This window comes from Capricornis sumatraensis, chromosome 3 (assembly GCF_032405125.1).
Source record: "Capricornis sumatraensis isolate serow.1 chromosome 3, serow.2, whole genome shotgun sequence".
NCBI lineage: Eukaryota > Metazoa > Chordata > Mammalia > Artiodactyla > Bovidae > Capricornis > Capricornis sumatraensis.
In genome coordinates, this window is record NC_091071.1 from 34,501,525 (window position 1) to 34,524,561 (window position 23,037).

General features: G+C 56.1%; 1 protein-coding gene and 1 long non-coding RNA gene across 2 annotated transcripts; one reads left to right on the forward strand and one right to left on the reverse strand.

Moving 5' to 3' along the window:
* The first annotated feature begins 8,145 nt into the window (after positions 1-8,145).
* Positions 8,146-19,537, forward strand: CARHSP1 (calcium regulated heat stable protein 1). The gene is made up of 4 exons (XM_068967776.1): positions 8,146-8,179; positions 16,029-16,193; positions 16,852-16,974; positions 19,029-19,537. Exons 2-4 carry the CDS (start codon positions 16,036-16,038, stop codon positions 19,189-19,191), a joined length of 444 nt encoding a protein of 147 aa, XP_068823877.1. The 5' UTR covers positions 8,146-8,179; positions 16,029-16,035; the 3' UTR covers positions 19,192-19,537.
* Positions 18,383-22,104, reverse strand: LOC138075783 (uncharacterized). The gene is made up of 3 exons (XR_011144651.1): positions 21,951-22,104; positions 19,138-19,429; positions 18,383-18,607 (listed from the first exon to the last, which is right to left on the reverse strand). It is a non-coding gene; the product is annotated as an uncharacterized lncRNA (long non-coding RNA).
* Between the last annotated feature and the right edge of the window lie 933 nt (positions 22,105-23,037).

Below are 23,037 nucleotides of genomic sequence, written 5' to 3' on the forward strand. Positions count from 1 at the left end.
TTCTGAAACAGGCCAAGCTATGAGAGGCAGTAAACATGGAGGTGCCACCTGCAAAGGCAGAGAATATGGGCGTGAAGGTAGTTGTGCCTGGCGTACCAGAGCCACTTACATCACAGACACCTTAGATTTGTGAACTGTTACAAACGTTATTCAGCTGGTAGAGAAAAAGCGCCTTAAGATAGCCCTTTCCTGATTCCCACAGAGATTTTGTCTTCCTGGAAAAAAGGTATCTCCTCTGTGGTCTGGAGCGCCTCTTCCCGCTCCGTCTCCCCTGCGGGGGGCCCTGTCATTCCCTCTCTCTGGAGCTCTTTTACCTGATTCCTTGGGTTTCACACCCGAGAGTCTTGAAACAGCCAGCGAGGCGTGCCTGCTCAGTCCTTTCTGCCGCCGCGTGGTGATGCGTTGCCCACTCCCTGCCCCCAACCCCCCAACCCCCGCCCCCGCCCCACGCCCCGTCTCCTTCGGACCACGTTATATCTCTGTGTGCATTGTGGTCTGCGGCTTGATGCCTGCTTTCCGCCCTCTGCATGCCGCAGCTCGCATATAGAGAAGATGCACAAATAGAGATTGACTGTGTGAATGAATGAATGAGTGAATGAGCTGCCCACCACATTTGGCTTAAAATCCTTCCGATTTTACGGCCCAGGGCGCAGGGGGCTTTGCATAGGCTTGAGGTTATATATCTCGGGATGGAGTTGGGGATCGCCTCCTTCTCTGGAGATTTTGGGGACGATGATCTCCATAACGCAGGGTTGGGACACCGGCTGCTGTGTCTGAGCTCGGACACTCTTGAGAGGGAAATGAAGAAGATGCGCCTTGCTCTCGGTCTCCGGCCATCCCAGTTATCGCCACCAGGGGGCAGCACCAGGCTGCGCGAGCCAGCCTCGCTTCCTCCCTCGGGGCTCAGCGGGCGGAGAGGTCCGCCGTCCCGCGCAGGGAGGCTCAGGATACCAAGCCGCCCCTGCCACAGTCCCTTTAAGGCTGGCCTGGTGCCTTCATATTGCCCTGGGGCTGAAGCCTCCCGTCCCACCTCGTCCCTCCTCAGGCCAAGCTGCAAGAGGGCTTGAGGCCAGCCCCAGGCCATGCGGCCCCTTGGACCCCAGTCCCTGGCACCCAGATCTGGGCGTGGGGCGGGCCTGAGGCCTGGCTGGGCTCCTCCTGGGCCTTTTTCCTGAGGATGAGTTCTCTGTGATCAACCAGCCACTCTGCATCAGCCTACCTGGTTCAGTTTTGACAGCACTTACCTATGCCTGGGCTTGCCCCGTTCCTGTTTAGTTGGCTTGGTCATTGTTGACCCTAAAACTTCAGCTTTGTGAGGGCAAGCTCAGGGCTCCTGCAGGAGCCCTTTTGTTGTTGTTTGTTTGTTTTCCACCTTTGCATCCCCTATATAAGATCTGGCAAGGAGGAGGAGGAAGATGGTTAAAGCATGGGTTCTGACTTCCCCAGCTGTGTATCCCAGGGCAGGAGTCTTCACCTCTCTGAGCCTCAGATTCCTCCTCTGTAAAATGGGTATCAGTTCAGTTCAGTTCAGTTGCTCAGTTGTGTCCGACTCTTTGCAACCCCATGGACTACAGCACTTCAGACTTCCCTGTCCATCACCAACTCCTGGAGCTTACTCAAATTCATGTCCATCGAGTCGGTGATGCCATCCACCCAGCTCATCCTCTGTCATCCCCTTCTCCTCCTGCCTTCAATCTTTCCTAGCATCAGAGTCTTTTCCAAGGAGTCAATTATTCCCATCAGGTGGCAAAAAGACTGGAGTTTCAGCTTCAGCATCAGTCTTTCCAATGAATATTCAGGACTGATTTCCTTTAGGACTGACTAGTTTGAGCTCCTTGGAGTCCAAGGCACTCTTAAGAGTCTTCTCCAACACCACAGTTCAAAAGCATCAAAAGGAATAATAATAATTACTTATTGCTAAGAGTCTTAGGAGGGCTTCCCATGTGGCCCAGGTGGTAAAGAGCCCGCCTGCCAATTCAGGAGACATAGGAGATGTGGGTTCGATCCCTGGGTTGGAAAGATCCTCTAGAGGCGGGCATGGCAACTCACTCCAGTATTCTTGCTGGAGGATCCCATGGACAGAGGAGCCTGGCTGGCTACAGTCCATGGGATTGCATAGAGTCGGACATGACTGAAGCGACTTAGCATGCACACAAGGGTCTTAAGAAGATTCAAGAAGACAGTTTTACCTTGCTGGCTGACCCTTCATCCATGCCTACCTTCTATTCCATTACTTTGGCCACCTGATGTGAAGAGTTGATTCATTGGAAAAGACCCTGCTGCTGGGAAAGATTGAGGGCAAGAGGAGAATGGGACAGCAGAGGATGAGATGGTTGGATGGTATCACCAACTCAAAGGACATGACTTTGAGCAAACTCAGGGAGATGGTGAAGGACAGGGAAGCCTGGCGTGCTGCAGTTCATGGAGTCGCAAAGAGTCAGACACGACTGAGCGACTGAACAACAACAATCAGGACAGTAATACATGAAATAAGCAGAGTCCCAAAAGCCAAGGCGGGGGTGGAGGAGTGGACAGGCCATCCTGGGAATGGAGTGAGCCTGGAGTTCTGGCAGCCAGGACTCCTGGGGGGCCCTGGTCCTCTCCTGCTTGTGACCCTCGACACCTCCCTCACCTTCTCTGCATGCTGCAGATAGAAAGACTCTGACAGCCGGGGTTGCTCAAGGGGAAAGGGAGATGGGACGTTTTTTTCCTTCCTGCTCATTGTCTTCCCAGAAGGGCCCGGCTCTTGTAGGGAAGTGATGAGATAAAGAAGAAGGAATCTGGAGGAAGGAGTGGTGACTGTAATTATTGTGCAAGTGATGGAAGCTGGGCTGGGTTCCCAAGGGGCTGGGCGGTGTGGGCGGGGGTGGGGGGCAGCTGGAGAAGCTCTGGTCTAGGGAAGGGTGGTGCTTCGCCCAGTCCTCCTGTCCATCAGAGGGGTCATCGGTCAGCAAGAAGAGCCTGGAGCCCTGGGTTATCCTGGGATGTCACCTAACGTCTCTGGGCGGCACTGCCAGGCTCTGTCTGCTTTCTCTTCCTCCCAGTCTGTGGTGGGCTGGGGGCAAGAGGCATGGGAGGTAGACGGGCTGCTTCTGACTCTTTGTGACCCCATGGACTGTAGCTCGCCAGGCTCCTCTGTCTGTGGAATTCTCCAGGCAAGAATACTGGAGTGGGTTGTCAGTCCCTCCTCCAGGGGATCTTCCCAACCCAGGGATCAAACCCACATTTCTTATGTCTTCTGCATTGCCTGGCAGGCTCTTTACCACTGGCGCCACATGGGAAGCTACTGTAGGTGCCTCCACTCCAGGTTCCATCACTTCCTGGGCAGGCGGTTGAGAGGGGGGAGTTCTTGTCCCCTGGGCATCAATAGAGGCCGAATCTCTGAAGAGTGAGCATCCCAGATAGGGGTGACTTCTTCCCCAATGACTGCTTTCCATTCTCTGCCCTCAGAACTCTGAGACTGAACCCTGAGGTCTGCCTGGAGGAGGCGGCAGGGGGACTGTCTCTAGATCCAGAAAACCTTTGGGGTCTGGAGTTTGGGGGAGAACCCAGAAAGCTGTGCGGTGGGAGAGTGTGAGGTTTTGCATGTTTTTAACTGTGTGTGTTTGCATGAGTGATGTGGGGGGGGGGGCGCGGATATGGGTGTTGTGTGTGGGGTGTGTGTGTGTGTGCATCAATGCCTCATTGTCAACTTAAAAAAATGCAGAATGTGAGAGTTGTAAGTTAAGTCAGTTAAGTCTTATTTGGGGCAAAATGAGGACTGAAGCCTGGGAGAGAGCTCTGAGAAACTGCTCCAAAGAGGAAGGGGGGAAGGTCAGTATATATGCGATTTTGGTGAAGGGGGAGTACATCCAATCAAACACCTATGTTTCCAAAAGGTTTCTACTGGTCTCATGAGGCTTTTGGTAGTCACAAGGGGCAGTCATCACCAGAAAGGATTTAAAAAAAAAAAAAAAAGCAAACCCCAAACAGGGACTCTTATTTATTCTGGTTTCTTAAAGATCAAACCTCAAGGACAAAAATACTACCTTAAGAAGCGTAAATATTCAGTGATTTAAGGCTTTTGTAGACTTGATTATTTTAATAACACCCACACAATCTTTTTCATATCATTTACATATTCTGTGTGACCCATAAAAATATTACATATTCTCATGTGTTCCATAAGCAACCTTATCAATCTAATTTGAAAGTAGATCTATGTTCACCAATAAGATATTCAGGCACTCCTGGGGTGATATATACACAATAACCACATAAAACTGATTCTGATTTCCTAATACACTGTTGTCAATGTGTAGCTAGGGAAAAGCAAAAACTAGTTGTCAGGTCTAAATGAAGAAGACACCTCAACTCTTATAGTACATTTCATTATTTACACATTTCACTGGGCAATTGCCATCCTTGACCAACCATGGAAGCTTCTTTCCATCAAAGGAAACTACAATTCTGCTGCTGCTGCTGCTGCTGCTGCTAAGTCGCTTCAGTCGTGTCTGACTCTGTGCGACCCCATAGACGGCAGCTCACCAGGCTCCCTCGTCCCTGGGATTCTCCAGGCAAGAACACTGGAGTGGGTTGCCATTTCCTTCTCCAATGCGTGAAAGTGAAAAGTGAAAGTGAAGTTGCTCAGTTGTGTCCAACTCTCAGCGACCCCATGGACTGCTGCCTACCAGGCTCCTCCATCCATGGGATTTTCCAGGCAAGAGTACTGGAGTGGGGTGCCATTGCCTTCTCCGACCATAAAGGATTTTAATGCTTTTCTAGATACAGGGGGATGCAAGTATTCAGTTCAGTTCAGTTCACTCAGTCGTGTCCGACTCTTTGCGACCCCATGAATCGCAGCACGCCAGGCCTCCCTGTCCATCACCAACTCCTGGAGTTCACTTAGACTCACATCCATCGAGTCCATGATGCCATCCAGCCATCTCATCCTCGGTCATCCCCTTCTCCTCCTGCCCCCAATCCCTCCCAGCATCAGAGTCTTTTGCAATGAGTCAACTCTTCGCATGAGGTGGCCAGAGTACTGGAGTTTCAGCTTTAGCATCATTCCTTCCAAAGAATGCCCAGGGCTGATCTTCAGAATGGACTGGTTGGATCTCCTTGCAGTCCAAGGGACTCTCAAGAGTCTTCTCCAACACCACAGTTCAAAAGCATCAATTCTTCAGGGCTCAGCCTTCTTCACAGTCCAACTCTCACATCCATACATGACTACTGGAAAAACCATACCCTTGACTAGACGGATCTTAGTCGGCAAAGTAATGTCTCTGCTTTTGAATATGCCATCTAGGTTGGTCATAACTTTTCTTCCAAGGAGTAAGCGTCTTTTAATTTCATGGCAAGTATTGGGCTCCTAAAATCAGCTCCTGAAAATATTTAACTATCCGAAGACCTGTTCTGCCAGTTTTTCCCAGAGCATAGAGCACCTCCTTCCTGCTCTCCACCCTGAACTCCTTTCAGGGGGTGTTGAAGGTCAGCAGCACATGGTTTAACTCATTGCAGAGGTAGACAGGTAGATCAGTTCAGTTTCAGTCACTCAGTCACGTCCGACTCTTTGTGACCCCAGGGGCTGCATCACGCCAGGCCTCCCTGTCTATCACCAACTCCCGGAGCTTGTTCAAATGCATGTCCATTGAGTTGGACATGAGATAGGTAGATGGCCGCTGCCAGTTTGTAGTTGACAACATTCACATGGGGTGAAGGGTGAATGGTAACCATGGGTGATGGGACAGACTGGTGGGGGGCATACACTTAGTTCAGGGTGGGTGGATGGTCCCCTCAGTGAACTGTAATGACCAGAGCGAGGCAGCCTGAGAAGATGCAGGGGAAGAGAGTGTCCCCAGATCCAGAGGCTGGTGAAGCTAAGTTCACCCACCATCTGTGGCCCCAGAACTTGCAATCCAAGCGCAGCACAGCTGGCTGGGGTTACTTGCCCCGCTCACCAAAACATCCTGAAGATATAAAGTGGCTCTTCAAAATGATGGAAGAATTAGAAGGAAACAGGAAATGCCACAGAATATTTGTCTAACCTTATCAGCTGGGCAAAATCCCCAGAAGCAGCAAAAAAAAAAAAAAAAAAAAAAAAAAGTTTGGCTGAATAGACCACGTGAAGCTGGTGGGCCCTCCTGTGGCTGCAGGTGATAATGATATGTCAGTTGTCAGTTGTAACCAGTAAATGTTACTATTGCGGATGTTGCTAGTGGGGGAGATGTGGCTGTGTGTGGGGAGGTGATTTCTGATCACCTTGACCTGCCTTCAGCACGAGTCTTAGCTAGCTAGTTCATCCAGAACCGTCCTTGACCCGTGATGTTTTTTTCTCCTTAGTAGTTTTCCATCCATCGTGCTTCCAACCCACTTTGGCTATAACTTTCCACTTTTCCATGTTGCATTTGGAGTTGAGCCCAATCTGTGCCAAAACCATCCTTGTTTTTCGGTGGTCCCTAACTTATCCCAATCAGTTCCTGAACAAAGTCTGCCTTACCGTTTTAACAAGTGTCATGAGTGATCTTTTCTTTAACAATGGTTGGCTTTATAAATGGTTTAGAAAGCTCATTCTGCCTGCTGCAAAGAAAACTGGAGCGTAGGCACGGATGTTAGGGGGAAGGTAGAGCAACTGGGTGGAGGCTGCTGCTCCTGGTGAGATGGGAGAGGCTCAAGTCATGGGGGGAAGAAATAGGTACAAGTGGGCGGACATGAGGCACACTTTGGAGGGAGGAGTCTCCACTCATACCTGCCTTAAGCTCTCTCCTGGCTGCTATCAGTCCCTAATTGGGACACTTGAATTTAGTGCATTCTGACCCTGCCCCCCCCCCCTCCCTTTTCTCTCTCTCTCAGCCCCACCACACTCCTTCCCACCTCAGGGCCTTTGCACATGTTCTCATGGCTCTCAGGAATGTCCTTTTGTCTGTTTAATTCCTGACTTTCTGGAAGATCGGAGTTGTAATCACTGGACAACCTGGGAAGTCCTGGGGAAGTTTTAAGCTAAGGGTACATGCCTATTCATGAAGGGGCTTGAGCAGAGGTGAGTACTGCATCAAATTCGGGCAAAGGTCAACAGAGGCCACGTTTTAGTTGATAGATATCAGGAAGGTCGACATCTTCATACCTTTGAGGTGGTCTCTGTTTCATTGCTGAACTATTGTTTCTTAACTGTTTTTTTCCCTCGTTCCTGCGTTCCCTCACTTCCCTTAAAATCATTTAATTACCGAGCCCGGTTAAAACACTGTGGCTAGGCTTCAGATTACAAAACAGCTTAGGCCAAAACTGGCTTCTCTTATGTCAAGGAAGCCATACCTGTGTTCTTCTCCAGAGAGCCCCTAACCTGACCATACAAGAGAGGCAGGGAGAGTTGGTGGGTTCCAGGAAGGACCCCTGTGCCACCCCAATTCCTGGGCCCTGTTGTCCCAGACAAGAGTATCCCTCCCCACATGCCACCCCTCAACTACCAGCCGGAGCCTCCATCCAGGGCTGACTTTCCTTCAGGGCCTGCTCTGACTTGCTGGGTGTGAGGAGATGGGTCACCTGTCTGTGCCTCGGTTTTCTCTGCTGTAAGATGGGAGTAAGTTCATTTACCTGCAGACACAGAGGACTCAAGGAGCTGAAACTAAAACCAAAACAAAAGGAACGAAATCAGTTCTCCCAGTTTCGTTGTTGTTCTTTCTTTCTTTGCACTTTTTTGGTTTGCTTTTTCTCCCTTCGGCCACTCTCTTCATCCCTTTCCGTCATTCCTTTATCTTTTTCTATCTGCTAAAACGGAGGAGGTGCCCGAGGCCCATCCGGATTCTGGAGCAAAGATCAAGTCGGGGATCAAATCCGACGCCGTCGGCTCGGGGAGGGACTCGCTCGGGCGCGACGACCAGATGCTCTCCTTTTTTCACGGGAGCCTTCCGGCCGGGGGTGTGCAGCACAGACGAGAGCCCGGGCCACCCCCCACCCACTCGCCCCAGGCCATGCGCCCAGCACTCCCGCCAGTCCCGCGCGCGGACACAAAGGTCCTGTAGGGACTGGTCCCGCCCGCCCCGCCCCTCCTCGAGGCCGCGGCCCCATTGGCCGAGAGCTCCAGGGGGCGGGGGTCAGGGGCGGGGCTCGGCGAGCCCGCCCCGCCAACCACGCCCCCTCCCCAGCTCTGTTTCCCGCAGTTGAAGCTGAGCGCCTGGTGGAGTGGAGCGGAGCGGATAGTCAGGTAGGGAGCTTCTCTGGGGACCCCAGAAAGGGCGTGGTGGGGGTGCCCTCGCCTTGAGGGAGGCCCAAGATCCTCCGGCATGGGACCTCGGCCTCTTCTGCCCCCGCTGCCCCTCATTCACCCCCACTCTGGAGGGTCTTCCAGCTCGCCGGCTGGGTCTCTGGGCCCCTCGGAAATGCTCGGGCGGCAGTGGCCTGTTTAGGCAGCGCGGGTTACTCATCCCCGCCTGGAGGATGGTGGGTGTGGCAGCAGCCCGAGGGATTTGGGGCGGACGTCTGGTTGCATTTCCCGCCTGGCCACCTGTTTTCTTGGTGCAGAAAAAAACCCCTCTTCTTCTCCTCCCGCGCCCCCACCCCCAACCCTCCCCTTGCTTTCGCTGGATGGAGCTGGATGGGGTGACTCGCGAGGCGCTGGGGCGAGGCGCGCGGGGCGGGGACGCCGCTCGGGGAGGTGGAGCCAGCCCCCCAGCCAGGCCTGGCCGCGGCAGCTGCGGGCTCGGCGGTGGGACCGCTGCCAGGCCTGGCGAGGAGGTTGGGGAGGGAGCGGGGACATCCTGGCGCCGTGCGATTGGCCGCCTCTAGGGAGGAGGAGCTGCCTGGCGCTCACCCGGGGTGTTTGCGCCTGGATTGGGGGGCCCCCCGAGGCCGTGCAGAGAAACTTCACCCGCGCCCACGGGCTCCCTCCCTGCGGGCCTCATTGGCAGCCCAAGTTTTCAGGCAGGAAATGCAACGGTTTTTTGTTTTGATTTCTAAAAAGGAAGCCCCCAATAGCTTATCTAGGGTTGGAGTGGATGTTTCTATTGGGAGTGGGGTGGGGGGCTGGATTTCAGCCCCCTCCAGGCACAATCTCCGTTCCCACAGGCAGGAGGGTCTCACTGCAACATAGAAAACTTCTCTGAGCCTACGTTTCCTCATCTGTAGGCTGGGGATGTAACTTTCCCTGCCATAAAGGGGTGTGTGAGAATAAAAGGAGATAGCTGACCTAGGACTGGGGTGGGGGAGCTTTAGCTACTGTTACATTTTTTACTTGCTTGAAAAAAAAAAAATATATATATATATATATTTCTTGGTCTCTTCGTTCCCAGTCTTGTCTCTCAATATTTTTCTCTACCCTGCACGCAGGGGATCTTGTAAAAACAGGTTCAAATCAACCCCGGGCGGAAAATCGCCTATTGATGTCCTCGTTGTCTTTTCAGTCCCATACTCTTCACCAGAGTTTTCTGTTATCTCTCTCCCCCAGCCAGACCGTCCCAGCCCCTTTCTGGCACCCGCCCTCCCTCCTTGTCCCTGAACCTGTGCCCCTGCAGACCCCTCTGCTAGGAATGACTTCCCCATGGCCCCTGTAGGGCTTGAAGCAGGCGCTCCTTCCTCGGGGCCAGGGACCTTCTCCAAACACCCTCTAGGCTCGCCTTTCCCGGGCGGTCTTGATGGCCGCGGGTTTTTAATGCTGCGGTCTTTATCACCCTCCCCGGAGCCCCAGCGGAGCAGAAACAGGGCCTGTAGTATCGCGAAGCCCGGCCCCGAGTAGATACTCGGGAAGAGCTGGGCCAGGCCCATCGCCGGGCTCTGAGGCCTGGGCGGGGAAGAGGGAGGCCCTCTCGAGAGGGGAACGGTCTTTGTCTCACCGAGCGGCAGAGTCAGGGCATTCAGGGCATTCGATTTGTGTCCCATCAGCAGAGATGAACGTGGGAGGGATTATTCTAGACGGCCGGAGCCTGGCAGTGCTACCATTAGCGGCTCGACTATTGTTGCCTGAAGCCGTTGTATCTGGCACCCTCCTGTACAACACCCTCTGTCCGCCGGGCTGGGAGGCTACACCAGGACCGTCCCATTTGATAGATGGGGAGACTGAGGCAGGGAACGGGGAGGTCGCTTGCCAGAGGGGTCACAGAGGGAGCGAAGAGCACAATTAGGCCTGAGACTCAGGTCTGATCGAAGCCCTGGATGGAGGCGAAGATGGAATACAGGAAGGCTGGAAGGGGGCGGGGGGCGATGGGATGGAGATGCAGAATCGGCCTCGAGTTACCCACAGGGGCTTGGGCGCCTCCCAGGCCTGGGGCCGGGCCGGGCCCGGCCGGGCACGCTAACGGCGGGCCTGTGCTGGAGGGCGCCTCGGCTCCCCGGTCGCTAGTTCTCGGGTTTCCGGCCTCTTCCTAGCACTCCGGGGCGGCCGAGTAGTTCCCAGCTGGGCTTGCCCCCCACCCCGGGCACGGGCATCTCAGATGCACCTCGGTGCCTTGTTCGTATTTCTCTTTGCTGCGGGCGCGGCCAGCTCTAGCCAGACCGCCTCTCCCTCGCGCCCCCTCCCCTGATTCCACCGCCTCAACTCCCCTCGACCCCTCCCACCTCCCTTTGCCAGGCTCCGATCCCCCCTTCCAACTCCTCGCCCCTCTTCCAGGCACTGCCCCTCTCCCTGGCCCTGCCCTTCCTGGCCCCGAATCTCTCCCCTCTCCCTGGCACCGCCCTTTCCCTGCTACCAAGCCCCTCCCATCCATGGCCACGCCCTTCCTGCCCCTCGCCCCGCCCCGCCCCTTGCCCCGCCCACTGGCCCCTCCCCTGCCCTTCTCTCTTTCCCCCTCCCAACCACCCTTCTCTCCCTCATCTGAGCCCAGCTTTCCCTGGCCGCAGCGGAGGGCAGTGCGGCCCAAGCCCGCCTCGGGGCTCTTTTCGTGAACCTCTTCCTGCTTCTTGGGACCCCGCTGTCCTACTGACCCGTTTGGCCCAAGTGCCCCCAATCTGCGGGCTTGGGACTCAGTTGCGCTGGAGGTGGAGAGGGGAAGGGCGGCGTCTCTGCCTCAGTTTATAGGTGAAGCATCTGGGTGGACTAGGGTGACTTTGTGACTCATCTGGTGGCCGTCTTATGCTGGCTGAGAGGTGGGCCGGGCCAGTAACCCCATAACCAGTACTACTTGGTGTCAATCTTGCCTTGCTGGGGGGAGCTCCTTAGAAATGCAGAATGTGGGACCCTATATCTGTCTTAAGAAAGTGTTCTGTCCTGTTCCCATTGTGTGGGCTGGAACTCATTCCCACCTGCCAGCAGGGGCCTGGCCCCCTGGCTAGGAGATATCTGAACATGGTACCCTGCCCTGGCCTCCCCCATCCAGAAACCCAGGGAAGGCTCCACCCCCCATTTTTCAGAGTAGGCTTGAGATCTGGCTTTGCTGCCAGGCTGAGAAAGAAGCTCAGTTCTTTCTCCCACTCCCATCTTCCTGCCATCAAGGGCCTGAAAACTGCCAAGAATGGAGGAACCTTGTGAAATGAACTGCAAATATTTCACTAAAGTGTACATGACCGACAACACTGCCAAGGATCCCTTCCTGGAGTCAGCAACCAGTTCCGTGACTTAAGACAGACTTGTCTTATTTATTTTGTTTTGGCTGTGTTGTGTCTTTGTTGCTGCGTGGGCTCTTCTCTCACTGAGGTGAGAGGAGGCTACTCTTTGGTTGTGGTGCTAGGAATTCTCATCATTGCTTAGCTTCTCTTGTTGTGGAGCACAGGCGCTCAGGGACTGGGGCTTCAGAGGTTGTGGCTCCTGGGCTCTACAGCACAGTCTAAATAGTTTTGGCTCACAGGCTTAGTTGCTCCTCTGGACCAGAGATCGAACCTGTGTCTTCTGTATTGCCAGGCGGATTCTTATCCACTGAGCCACCAGGGAAGCTTCAGACTTGCCCTTGATATGACTGGTGGGGCTTGAGGCCGAGAGGGCAGGAAGGCAGGGGCTCTGCATGGCTGGGTAGGTCTCCAGTCCCTGGATGTGTGGGTTGGTGGAAGAGGGGCTGGGAAGACCAGAACCTGATGCCCAGCTGAGCTCTGTAAACCTTCCTGGAGGACCCACAGGGCCTGTGGGAAATTCCCAGGCTATTTTGGGCTGAGGCCCCCTTCCTGCCCTTTTCCAGGGTAAAGGCCTTTCTGGTGCCGGGGGCGGGGTGGCTCCCTGCACCCCTCCCTGCCCAGTCCATTGGTGTTCACATGTATGCACGCACTTGTGTGCCTGGCTTCACACACATGCATGTGCACACATACACGTGCACCACACACACAGCCACACACATATACACATGTGCATGCACTCATGCAGAAATGTGTGCACACAGCTCAGCAGCCGTGACAGGCCTTGGGCATGACACCTGGTCTGAATTTGCTGCAAGCCTGAAGCCCATCTCAGGTCTGGCCCAGAGCCTCAGTCTCAGGTGACCCTCTGCAGACTGCCTGCAGCTGTAGAGAGTTGATGAAGCTGTAGGGAGGTGAGAGGTCTCGGACCTGTGGCTAGTGGCAGAGGGTGGGCCCTGCCTCCTCCAGGACCAGCTTCAAGCCCCGCCCCCTGGCGTTACTGGGAGAGCAGTTGCTGGTTGGAAGTGTGAGAGTGGCGGGGGCTGGGGGTGCGGTGCTGCCTCCGCGAGCTGGTTGCCTTACAGCTGGACTTTAGCCCAGGCCTTCCCACACAGGGCCCTTCACTCCTCCCTGTCCCCGCCCCCCATCCCCGCAGGCCGGTGGGGGTGGCTGGCTCCCGTCCAGGTCTACGCCAGCTTCAGCTGTGCTCTGCACGGATGGCCCTCTGGAGGCGCAGGCAGGGTGGTGGTTGAAGCCCTTTGCTCCCTTCCCCGACTCTCTCCCGGAGGTTATGCGGCCCTCCGTGCCTCAGTTTCTCCCACTGGCAAGTGCGCATGCGCGCAGCCCCCACCTGCAGCACGACTGTGCCCGGCGCCCGGCTCACAGTGCACGTGAACGCCAGTGGGGGCTCCCGGTCCCGAGGCTGGTCAGAGGGACCCTGCTCTGTCCCAGCCCCAGTGTCGGGGCCCAGGACGTGGAGGGACTCCGTGTTACCCTCGGGTTGCTCTGTCCCCAAGCTGGGGGCTTCCACTGGAATCTCTGCTGGACTGGGTGTCCTGAGAGAGTCAAAGGGGCTGGGGAGGAGACAGAGGGGGCCCCAACTGAGACCTGCTTTACGGGGAGGTGGGGAGGGGGGAACAGTCAGATGGATGGACATGAGCAAGAAGAGTGGAGACCCATGGGGACGACGATGATGCCCTAATTCCTGAGCTGGCCTGTCCCTCCACCCACCCATACCCTGCCTCTCACCCCTCCTTCCCCAGTGACCCCTCAACCCCCAGTCTTCTTGCTGGCCTTTAGTCACACCTGCCCCTGCCAATCTCAGGGCCTTTGCACAGGCTGTTTCCACACTGGAAGAACCTCCCTCTGTTTTACAAATGGCCCACCCTTGTTTGTTTGTTTGTTTATTGTTTTTGGGTTTGCTGGGTCTTCCTTGTAGTGCACGGGCTTCTTGTTGCAAAGCATGGACCCAGTAGTTGTCACTCATGGGCTTAGTTGCCCCACAGCATGTGGAAGCTTCCCAGACCAGGGATTGAACCTGTGTCCCCTGCCCTGGCAGGTGGATTCTTAACTACTGGACCACCAGGGAAACCCCGCTGTCTGTGTCTCTACTGCCTAAAAACAGGGCCTGCCATCAGACACATGTTTGTTGAATGACTTTATGATGACGGTTATAACAACAATTGTAGCTGATCCTTAAATGCTCACTTGTTCTGGGCGGAGGGTGTGCAGAATGCTTAAAACATGTATTATGTCATTTCAACTTACTGACGGTGGTGTAAAGTCAGGACTGTTAAAAAAAATCTCCAGGTTCCAGATACAGAAACCAAGGTCCAGAGAGGTCAAGTAACTTGTCCAAGATCACACAGCTGGAAGGGTAGGATTTAAAGTCAGAGGTTCCTGACAGCAGGGAAAAGAGGGAGATTTTGAGTGGGAGTCGGGAGGGCTGTTCCCCACCTCACCCTGGTGTCCTCAGGCCTCAGTGGTTCTCACCGGCTGTCCTGGGTGTGGGGCCCTCCCTTCTTCTGAACCTGCCTCCTTCCCAGAACCCCAGGCATTGGAACATTCTAGGACTCTATGACCTGTGCTGGTGGGTCATGCTGGAGCCTTGACCGCAAGCCGCTGGGGCCTTTCTGAGGTGGGGGCTCCCGGGACTCGCGGTCCTCCCTGGCCGCGGCCGCAGCTGAGAGAAGGGTCAGGAGGTACTATGTCGCTTCCTCCAGGGAGCCAGCTGGCTGTCTCCCCTCTCAGCCAGATGGAGCTGAGTCCTGAAAGGGGAGTGTGTAGGGGGCTGCGGGGCCACGTGGAGGGAGCCAGTTTGTCCTCTTAGGGGGCAGAGGTGGGCCTGTGCCCCAAAGAATCAGGCCTGGCTCTCAGACGGTTTGGGTTGGGGGCAGAGGGGCGTTGCTGGGCGATGCAGGTTGAAAGCTGGTGCCCTGGGCCGCATGAATGCCTGCAGACCAGGAAAGCCAGGGCAGTGGCGGGGGATGGGGGTGGTGGTGGGGAGGTGGACTGGAGGCTCTTGTTGTCAGAGCTGCTAGTTTTCTCAAACCTAGCTGGAAACGTTGCCTGAGGGAGGGGGTCAAACCTCTGGGATGTTTAAAAGATAGCTCATGCTTTTAATATGAAAACCTCGTGTGAACCTCTCAGAACCCAGCGGGGCTGCTCCTGCCCCACCACTCCCTGTGAATGGGGGGGTGACATCCTGGGAATGAAGGGGGGTGATATCTAGTCAGGCTCCTCTCCTTCCTGGGGCTGCGGGGCCTGCACCTGCCCCACCTGAACCCCCAACACCAACCCTGAGCAGGTGCTGCGTGACACCCACCCAGCTGCACCGATGTGCAGAGTTGATCCCAGACAGCAGAAAGGACTCAGCCAAGGCCCTTGGGTCCTGGGCTTTGGCTCTTTCATCATGGCCTTGAGCCAAGGCCACTAGCAAGTTGGGTACAGCGGCCATGTGCTGCTCTCAAGACAGGAATGTAGATCCTCTCTCTCCAGCGGGGTCTGCCCCTGGCCTCTGATGCATGTTAGGGGTCACAGAGGGAATTCCATTTCTTAGCAGCAATCGAAGACTCGGGCTGGGTGGAAATGAACTTTAGGGCCTGGATCTGAGTCAGGGGCCTGGTGGCTGTAGATGCTGCCTTTGAAATGCCCCTGCCTGCTCCCCCTGCCCCCCCTGGGGTTGCTCCTGGACGCGGACTTGACTTGGGGTCCGAGCCCTTTCTGATTTGTGTCCCCGAGTTTCCTGAAGGAGCGCTGAGTGCGGGTCCCTTTCTCGCTTCCCCTTCCCCATAGTGCCCGGCACTTAGTAGGGGTTGGGAAATGTTTGATGAGTGGCAGAGTCCTCATCCAGGTGGTTGGCACTGAAGCTTTCCTGCCTGTCCTGTCTGCCTCCCTCCCTCTCCTTCCTTTTTCTCTCCCTCCCTCCCTCCCTTTCACAAGAATTTACCAAGTGCCTGAGTGTGCCAGGGCTTCCCGGGTGGTGCTAGTGGTAAAGAATCTGCCTTCTGATGCAGGAGACCTAAGAGAGTCGAGTTCGTTCCCTGGGTCAGGAAGATCCTTTGGCGAAGGGAATAGCTACCCACTCCAGTATTTTTGCTGGGGAATCCCATGGACAGAGGAGCCTGGTGGGCTATATAGTCCATAGGGTTGCAAAGAGTCGGGCACGACTGAAGCAGCTTAGTTCGCATGCATGCCGAGTGTGCCAGAGCCTGTGCTGTGGGTCCTGGGCACAAAGAGGGGGCCAGTGGTGTCCTTGTGGCGTTTCTGTGTGGAGCTGTCATAGAGGGAGGTGTACGGCTGCAAGAGGAGCGCAGACCAGGCACCTGCCCCGACTGGGACGAGCGGGTGCATTTCTGGAGCAGGTGACGTCCATGCCGAGTGAGCCTGGAGCCTGCATTCCACAGCCAGAGGAATATTCGAGTCTCAGATGACACACTGTCCGGCGTGAGCGTGGGGAGGCATCTGGAGAGCCCCCCTAGCAAGGCGTGAGCCCCTGAGAGCCCCCCGTCTCTCTCCAGGTCAGCCATGTCATCTGAGCCTCCTCCTCCATCCCAGCCCCCCACCCACCAGTCCTCGGCTGGGCTGCTGGACACCCAACAGGCCCGGGATCGCTCACCATCCCCGCTTCGGGGCAACGTGGTGCCGAGCCCACTGCCCACTCGCCGCACCAGGACCTTCTCAGCGTGAGTCTTGGGCTTCCCCAGATGGGTCGCCTCCGTGTCCCTGTCTATCACATGGGAAACTTGTGGACTGGGAAAGGGCTGATGGTGGGAAGCTGGGCAGGCACCTTGTAAACCCCGCACCGCACCGCCCCCAGGCCCCTCCTTGAGCCTATCGTGAGCTGCGGGCGAGGGATGAGGGTGGCCAGGGATAGGAAATCGCTGGGGTCTTAGATCATCGGGCTTTAACCACACACAAGCCCCTTTTCCCCTGGAGCCCTTGACCTTATCAGCTGCAAAATGGGGACAGTAGCAGATTGGCCACTGTGCTGCAGGAGACCCACACGGCGCCTGGCAGGTGCAAAGCTCAGGCCAACATGTGGAGGCTGCTGTTAAGTTAGCCTTCAGAGGGAGGGATGCTCAGGGGATTTTACTCAGACAGGGACACTGGGGCCTGAGAAAAGTTTGCCAGCATCATTCAGAGACTCACTGTCACCAGGGTCTCTGAATGGCTCCGAGTTGTGCAGTGCATAACCTGCACAACTGTACATGGTGGCCCTGCCCAGAATGCCCTGGGGCACAGCTGTGGGTGGGAACTGGAAACAGCTGCGTGTGCCCCTGAGAGCAAGGGGCTGTCCTGGAGGGCTGGTGGGGGACCCTCATGCTCTCCCCTCTCTGTCAGGACGGTGCGGGCCTCCCAGGGCCCCGTCTACAAAGGAGTCTGCAAATGCTTCTGTCGGTCCAAGGGCCACGGCTTCATCACCCCGGCTGACGGCGGTCCCGACATCTTCCTGCATATCTCCGAGTGAGTCAGCAACTGATCCGGGTGCTCTGGGGCTAGGGTGGGTGCTGTGGCCTGGAGGAGGCAGGGGGAGTGTGTGAACTCTGCTGGGTGGGTGCCAAGTGTGATGAGGTTGTATGGGCCAGGCTTGTGTGACAGTGTTCAGGGCTGGGGGTGTGAGCCTGTACGTGGTGGTGGCAGCGTGTGAGACACTGGATGTGACTGTGTGTGTGTGTCTGTGGGTACACACGTGTGTGTCTCTGTGTGTGCATATGTCTGTGCACGTTTCTCTGTGTGTGTACGCGCATGTGTGTCTCTGTGTGCCTATGTCTGTGTGTATGTGTCTCTGTATGTGTGTGTCTCTGTGTGTGTTTCTGTGTGTGTGCGCGTCTCTGTGTGTATGTCTGTGTGAGGTGAGAACCTCCTTTGGGCTTCCCTGGTGGCTCAGCTGGTAAAGAATCTGCCTGCAATGTGGGAGACCTGGGTTTGATCCTTGGGTTAGGAAGATCCCCTGGAGAAGGGAAAGGCTACCCATTCCAGTATTCTGGCCTGGAGAATTCCATGGGCTGTATTCCATGGGGTCACAAAGAGTCGGACACGACTGAGCGACTTTCACTTTGGGGTGGGTCTGAGTGCCTGTGTGTGTCTGGTGGGCAGGCCTGGGTGTCCCTGGGGGTCCTGTGAGCCTGTGTTTGGCCTGGGGGTGGGTGCTTGCACTCCCCCGGGGGCCCTGCCCTGGTGAGGCTGGGGGCTGACTGAACTGTGCTCCAGGAAGGAAGTGTGGGGCTGGACCCTCTCTCCTGCCACTTGCTCACTGACGTCCTTCCTTCCTGAGTGTCTGGAAACCCTGGCGGGGAGAGAAGGTGGCCAGGGTTGGGGGGGGCGGGGCACCCAGGGTGGGGCCCACACATCCTCGGCTTTGGGGCTGGAGGGCGCCCTGCAGGCTGGCCTCCACCTCTGGTCTTCTAAGCAGCCTGCAGATTTGTGCGGACCTAATCGCCTCCCCTACCCCATCCCCATCTTTGACCTCAGCAACCCCCCCAGTCTTTTTGTCAGTGGCAGGCAAAGTACCCCACACAGCAGGCCTGACAATATGTAGAAACCATGTTTTGAAATTAGGCTCCTTTGCAAATGTCTGCTGAGATGGGAGAGTTACCCTTTCTTACTCTCCTCCAACATCCCTACATGCCTGGTCTTCATAGACCCCCTGTACAATGCAGACACAAGGATGCTGCTAAAGCAACGCCTTTTGACATACATATGAATCATATGTGGATGTAGAAATACATATCTATATTGCCTCTTATTCCGGAAGGAGTTGTAGTGGTTGACAAGGATAGACACAGTGTGCCAAGAAAAATTAGTAAGGAAAGCAGGCAGTTGGGGCAGAGAAGAAAGATGGCATTTGGTTTCACTGCTAGCAAGGGGCTATACCTTTACTCCTGAGCTTCCTGGTGGCCACAGCAAAGAGGGCAGCGCCATTTGCAATGTGATTCTTCAGTCGAGGCCATATTATAGTCCCAGGGGAGAGCTGACTGGACTTGGCCTTCAGGATCTGAAGGGGATATTCCTCCTTGGGGGTGGTGGGTGGTGGGTAAAGCCAAGGGGGCATCAAGATGGGGACCTCTTCATCCCGGGTGAGATGGTGACTCATATCCTGTAGAAAAAGAGGGAAAAGGACTTTCTGGAAAGCTCCGTGGGATTCTGAGGAGCTGAACAGCAGAGGTGCAGCCTGGTTTCCAGGATTCCTGGACCGGGCAGGGGGTTGTGGCGGCTGCTCAGGAAACCCCCGCGGGGTCATCCCCCAACTCTGATTCTCAGGCTCAAGACTGCCTCTCCTGGCTCTTCCATCCATAAGGCCCAGGGCGCCCACGTGTAACTGCCCTGTGAGCATCCCCGGGGGCGGGGCTCCATCTCTGTCTCCACAGCCGAGGTCCCGGGAAAGGAGCTGATTGGGTCACGCCCGAGGGCCCCGGTGGCTCCTCCCGCAGGGGCAGGGTGGGGGGCAGCTCCTCCCCCAGGGCCGGAGTCCCGGCTTCTCCCAGCGCCAGCCCTGAGTGTCTCTCCTCGCCCTGCAGCGTGGAGGGGGAGTACGTCCCCATGGAAGGCGACGAGGTCACCTATAAGATGTGCTCCATCCCGCCCAAGAACGAGAAGCTGCAGGCCGTGGAGGTGGTCATCACCCACCTGGCGCCGGGCACCAAGCACGAGACCTGGTCCGGCCACGTCGTCAGCTCCTAGGAGCGGCCGGAGGCACCCTGGCTCCCTGGCTCTCGGGAGGCCCCGGGGCAGGAGGAGGCAGGACCAGACGGGAGAGGACAACTGTGCAGCTTGAGATGGGGCGTCGGAAAGGGGGGGAGCGAAGTCCCTGTCAAGTGTCTCCTGGAGGAAGGTGTTGGAGACGGGGGCGGGCACGGGGGTGCCCTCGGCCACCAGCACAGCCTCTGACCACCGACCACCGCAACCAACACCTCACCATCTGAAAAACATTAAAAGTATTGAAAAAGGAGAGGCGCTCCCTGGTGGCTGAGTGGAGGGTCTGAGCCCCGCCCAGGGGCCTGGTCGGGCGGCTTCCCTGGCCCGCAGTCCCTCCCACAACCCCCGCCCCCGCTGCCCCCCCCCCCCGTCCCGCCCCCCGCCCCGGATTGAAGGCTGAGAATCCCCAGATTGGTCCTCTGGATAGTGACATGGACCCTGAGTGATTTCCCAGGAAGAATTTTCACCCAAGTGTGCGCACCATCCCGCCCTCTGCCCCCAAGCGTGAGTCTCTCCTTGGCCCTGGGCAGAGCAGACTTTTCTGGTTCTGAGCTGGTTGTTCCAAGGGGCTGGGAGCGCGGGGGTCTTCGTGTCTCTGCAGCAGGAGGTGAAACTGGGCGTCTGGCAGCCCTGAGTCCTCCATGTGGCAGCCGAGTGCTCAGAGGCAAGTCCTCATTCTCTTTGAAGCCTGGTCCTGTCTGTCTGTGGTTGAGCAATCCTGGCTCAGCCACCCATCCAGGAGGTGGTGGGGAGGGGTGGGGAGTGTGGAGACCGGAGGGTGTTTGTTTCCAAAGGGATCTTTCTTGGGATCCATCTAGAAAAGAGCAGGTGGTTTGCTACCTGGGAGCCTGGTGAAGTCACAAGTTGAAGGAGAAATAGGCCTTTGGTGGAGTTTTCTAGAAAACTGGTGTGAACTGCTTAGGATTTTTTTTTTCCTTTAAGAACTCAAGCTCTTGCCGGAGCCAGTTCTGTTTGCACTTTGCTGTTGACATTGCAGACCTTTGTGGATATTTCCAGTAAACAGATCCTTAAGGCTTTCCTTTGGTGTGGCTTGGTTCAGCTTTAGTTGTGATTTAAAAATAGAAATAGCTGGGAAATATGGGAAAAACATGTTTCACACATCTTGAAATATGTGGCCACACCCATGGAATATGTAGTCAAGGGTCCATTTGGCAATACAGGGAGGCGCGAGCCCTTGACAGATAGTGGGGCCTCATCCAGTGTATCTGAATTTCTGCGAGGGGGTCAGAGGCCAGAGCTATTTTGCTGAGGACCAGCGGAGTTGTGTGTGTTTTTTTAAGTATAACTGATCTACAACACAATCTTAGTTCCCCGTGCACAACACAGCGATTTGATATTTCCATACATCACGAAATGACTACCGGAGTTGTTTTTAAGTAGGCTAGTAAGTGCTGGTTACGAGTGCGCAGTGAAACGTCACAGTTAAGGAAGCTGATCTTTTTTCCTGGTCTTTCGTGCCCCCTTGAAGGGTCTTTCCCACTCTGCCTTCTGCTGGTCCACAGTGGCCATCTCCCCTCCAGCCTTGGGTGGTCCCCAGGTGGCCCCCAGAGACCCCTGTCTGTTGGGTATGGACCGCACTTTGAGTGAAGTCACCTGGAGACCCATCCTTGAGATTGAGAGCCTGCGTCTTTGCCACCCGCTCCCTCAGGCGACTCCACTGCCTTGCCCTCACCCTGGTACATGGTTGGTCCTCCATGTGACCTCAGCAGCGTGCTAGTGGGCTGGAAGTCGGATCTACTCCTCCAGGTGACGTGTGGGTCCTCTCTCTGGGAGACTCCTTTGTAAATGCTCCATTCTCACTTTGTGTCGTGAGGGCTGGAAGGGACCCCTCCGCACTGAAAGCACAATCTCAGTTATCCCAGAGGCTCTGGGAGGATGGATGGTGTTCTCGACCGAGCTGGGGACAGAATCCGGATTCCTGACTCCAGGTCTTTCCTCTCACCAGCACCTTTCTCAATAAATGGTTTTGCCAGAGTCTGGCCTTTGGCATTCTGTGTTAAGGTGGAATCTGGGTGGAATCTGGCTGCAGGGAGTTCTTCCTTGAAGCCAGCAGGTGGTGGGGGGGGGCGGGAAAGTGGGGAAGGGGGGCTGCATCTCCCCAAAGGAGGCTGATAGTCATTCAGTCTTTTTTTGTGGGGATGAGTAAGAAAGTGGGATCATCCATGCCTTGTTCCTTAATCAGCACCCTGACATGTAGGTGAGCTGAGCAAAGGGATGTGGCTTCCAGACAACAGAAAATGCCACTTGGCTGGCCAGCTATGAAGTGCCCTGTTGATGCATTTCCCTGTTTCCAGTGTGAGCATGCGCAGACAGGGGAGGCGGCCCAGGTTTGGGGTTTCCAAGGGCATGGGGGTGGGTGGGGGAAATGCAGGGGGCAGGAGAGGCTGGGAAGGTCTTCCTCGAGAGGCAAGTGATGACTTTGGGGTGGTGCACAGGTGAACATCTTTAATGTAAGAGCATACTGATGGTCAGAGCACATTAGGAAAAATTATGACCAGCCCATCGAACTCGTTCAGGGAGAGGCTGGAGCTGGCAGTTAGCATGAGGGAGGGTTCGGTGGCAGCCAGGGTGCAGGGGACAGGAGGAGCTGCAGAAAGGGGTTTTGGGGTTTGTGGAGGCTTGGCGGGCGGGTGGGCAGATGTGGAGCCCCGGCCGAGCCGGCCCTGCCTGGGGAGACAGGAAGTGAATCGACTGCCGAGGCGCCTCACCTCGCCCAGACTCACCCAGACGTCTGCCCGGTCTGCCCGACTGGTTCCTCAGCCGGGCCTCCGGTCACTCCCCGCCCGGGAGCTGGACAGACCTGTCGCACAGATCCCTCCCTTGGGATCAAGTTCAAGCTCCTCACTGAGGTTCATAAGGGCCTTGCTGGAGCCGGTAGCTGCTGGTATGGTCTTTCCCCTGAGGTTTCCTAAGCCCTCGAGCCCAGGTCAGCTTCCAGAGTGCTGGGGGTGGGGGTGGGGTGGGGCCTGGGGAAGGGAAAGAGGGAGGCAGGAAGCTTTCTTAACAGCCCCAAGCTGACCTGGGGTGACCTCTCTGCTTCCCTCTTGCTCAACACTGAGCTACTGTGTTTACATTTCTTGCGACAGTGTCTACCGTCCTCGAAGGCAGGGAGGGACCCCCTCGCCTGTCAGTCCTGCCTCAGGGTTTTCTGGGGATGATGAAGTGAGCGGCGGCTCCCACTCTTCCAAGTGCTCCCCTGAAAAGTCAGCTCTGTTGCATGTGTGGTGGGGACTATAATCCCACCTGAGCGTCCGTGCTGAGTCGTGTCCTTTGCACCGTAGCCCGCCAGGCTCCTCTGTCCCTGGGATTGTCCCACCAAGAGTACTAGAATGAGTAGCCATTCCCTTGTCCAGGGAATCCTCCAGACCCAGGGATAGAACCTGGGTCTCCTGTATTGCAGGCAGATTCTCTACCATCTGAGCCACCTGGGAGAATGTCTGAAGAAGAGATGGACGACATGACTGGGGGAGCTTGGGCTGGGCTGGACCTGGTATAAGACTACAGAAGCGGAGGGAAGGATGGCAGGAGGTCTGAAGTCATCTGGAGAGTGGGAAGCAGGTTGAGGGAATCCGGACAGTGTGGGGTGGGGTTGGGCTGGGGCTGGCCTTGGGGACCTGCCCAGGGGAGCTCCAATCAGGGCGGGGAAACAGCACGCCCTCCACCTCGTAATAAGGGTTGGGACAGTCTGAGTAAGACTCAACAGTTTTTCGACATAAGAAGTTACGGACACTTGCAAGGCCCACTGGATACTAACCCAGAAGACAGAGAAGCGTGGAGGAAGGCTCTGCGCCAGTTGCAGGTACCATCCCG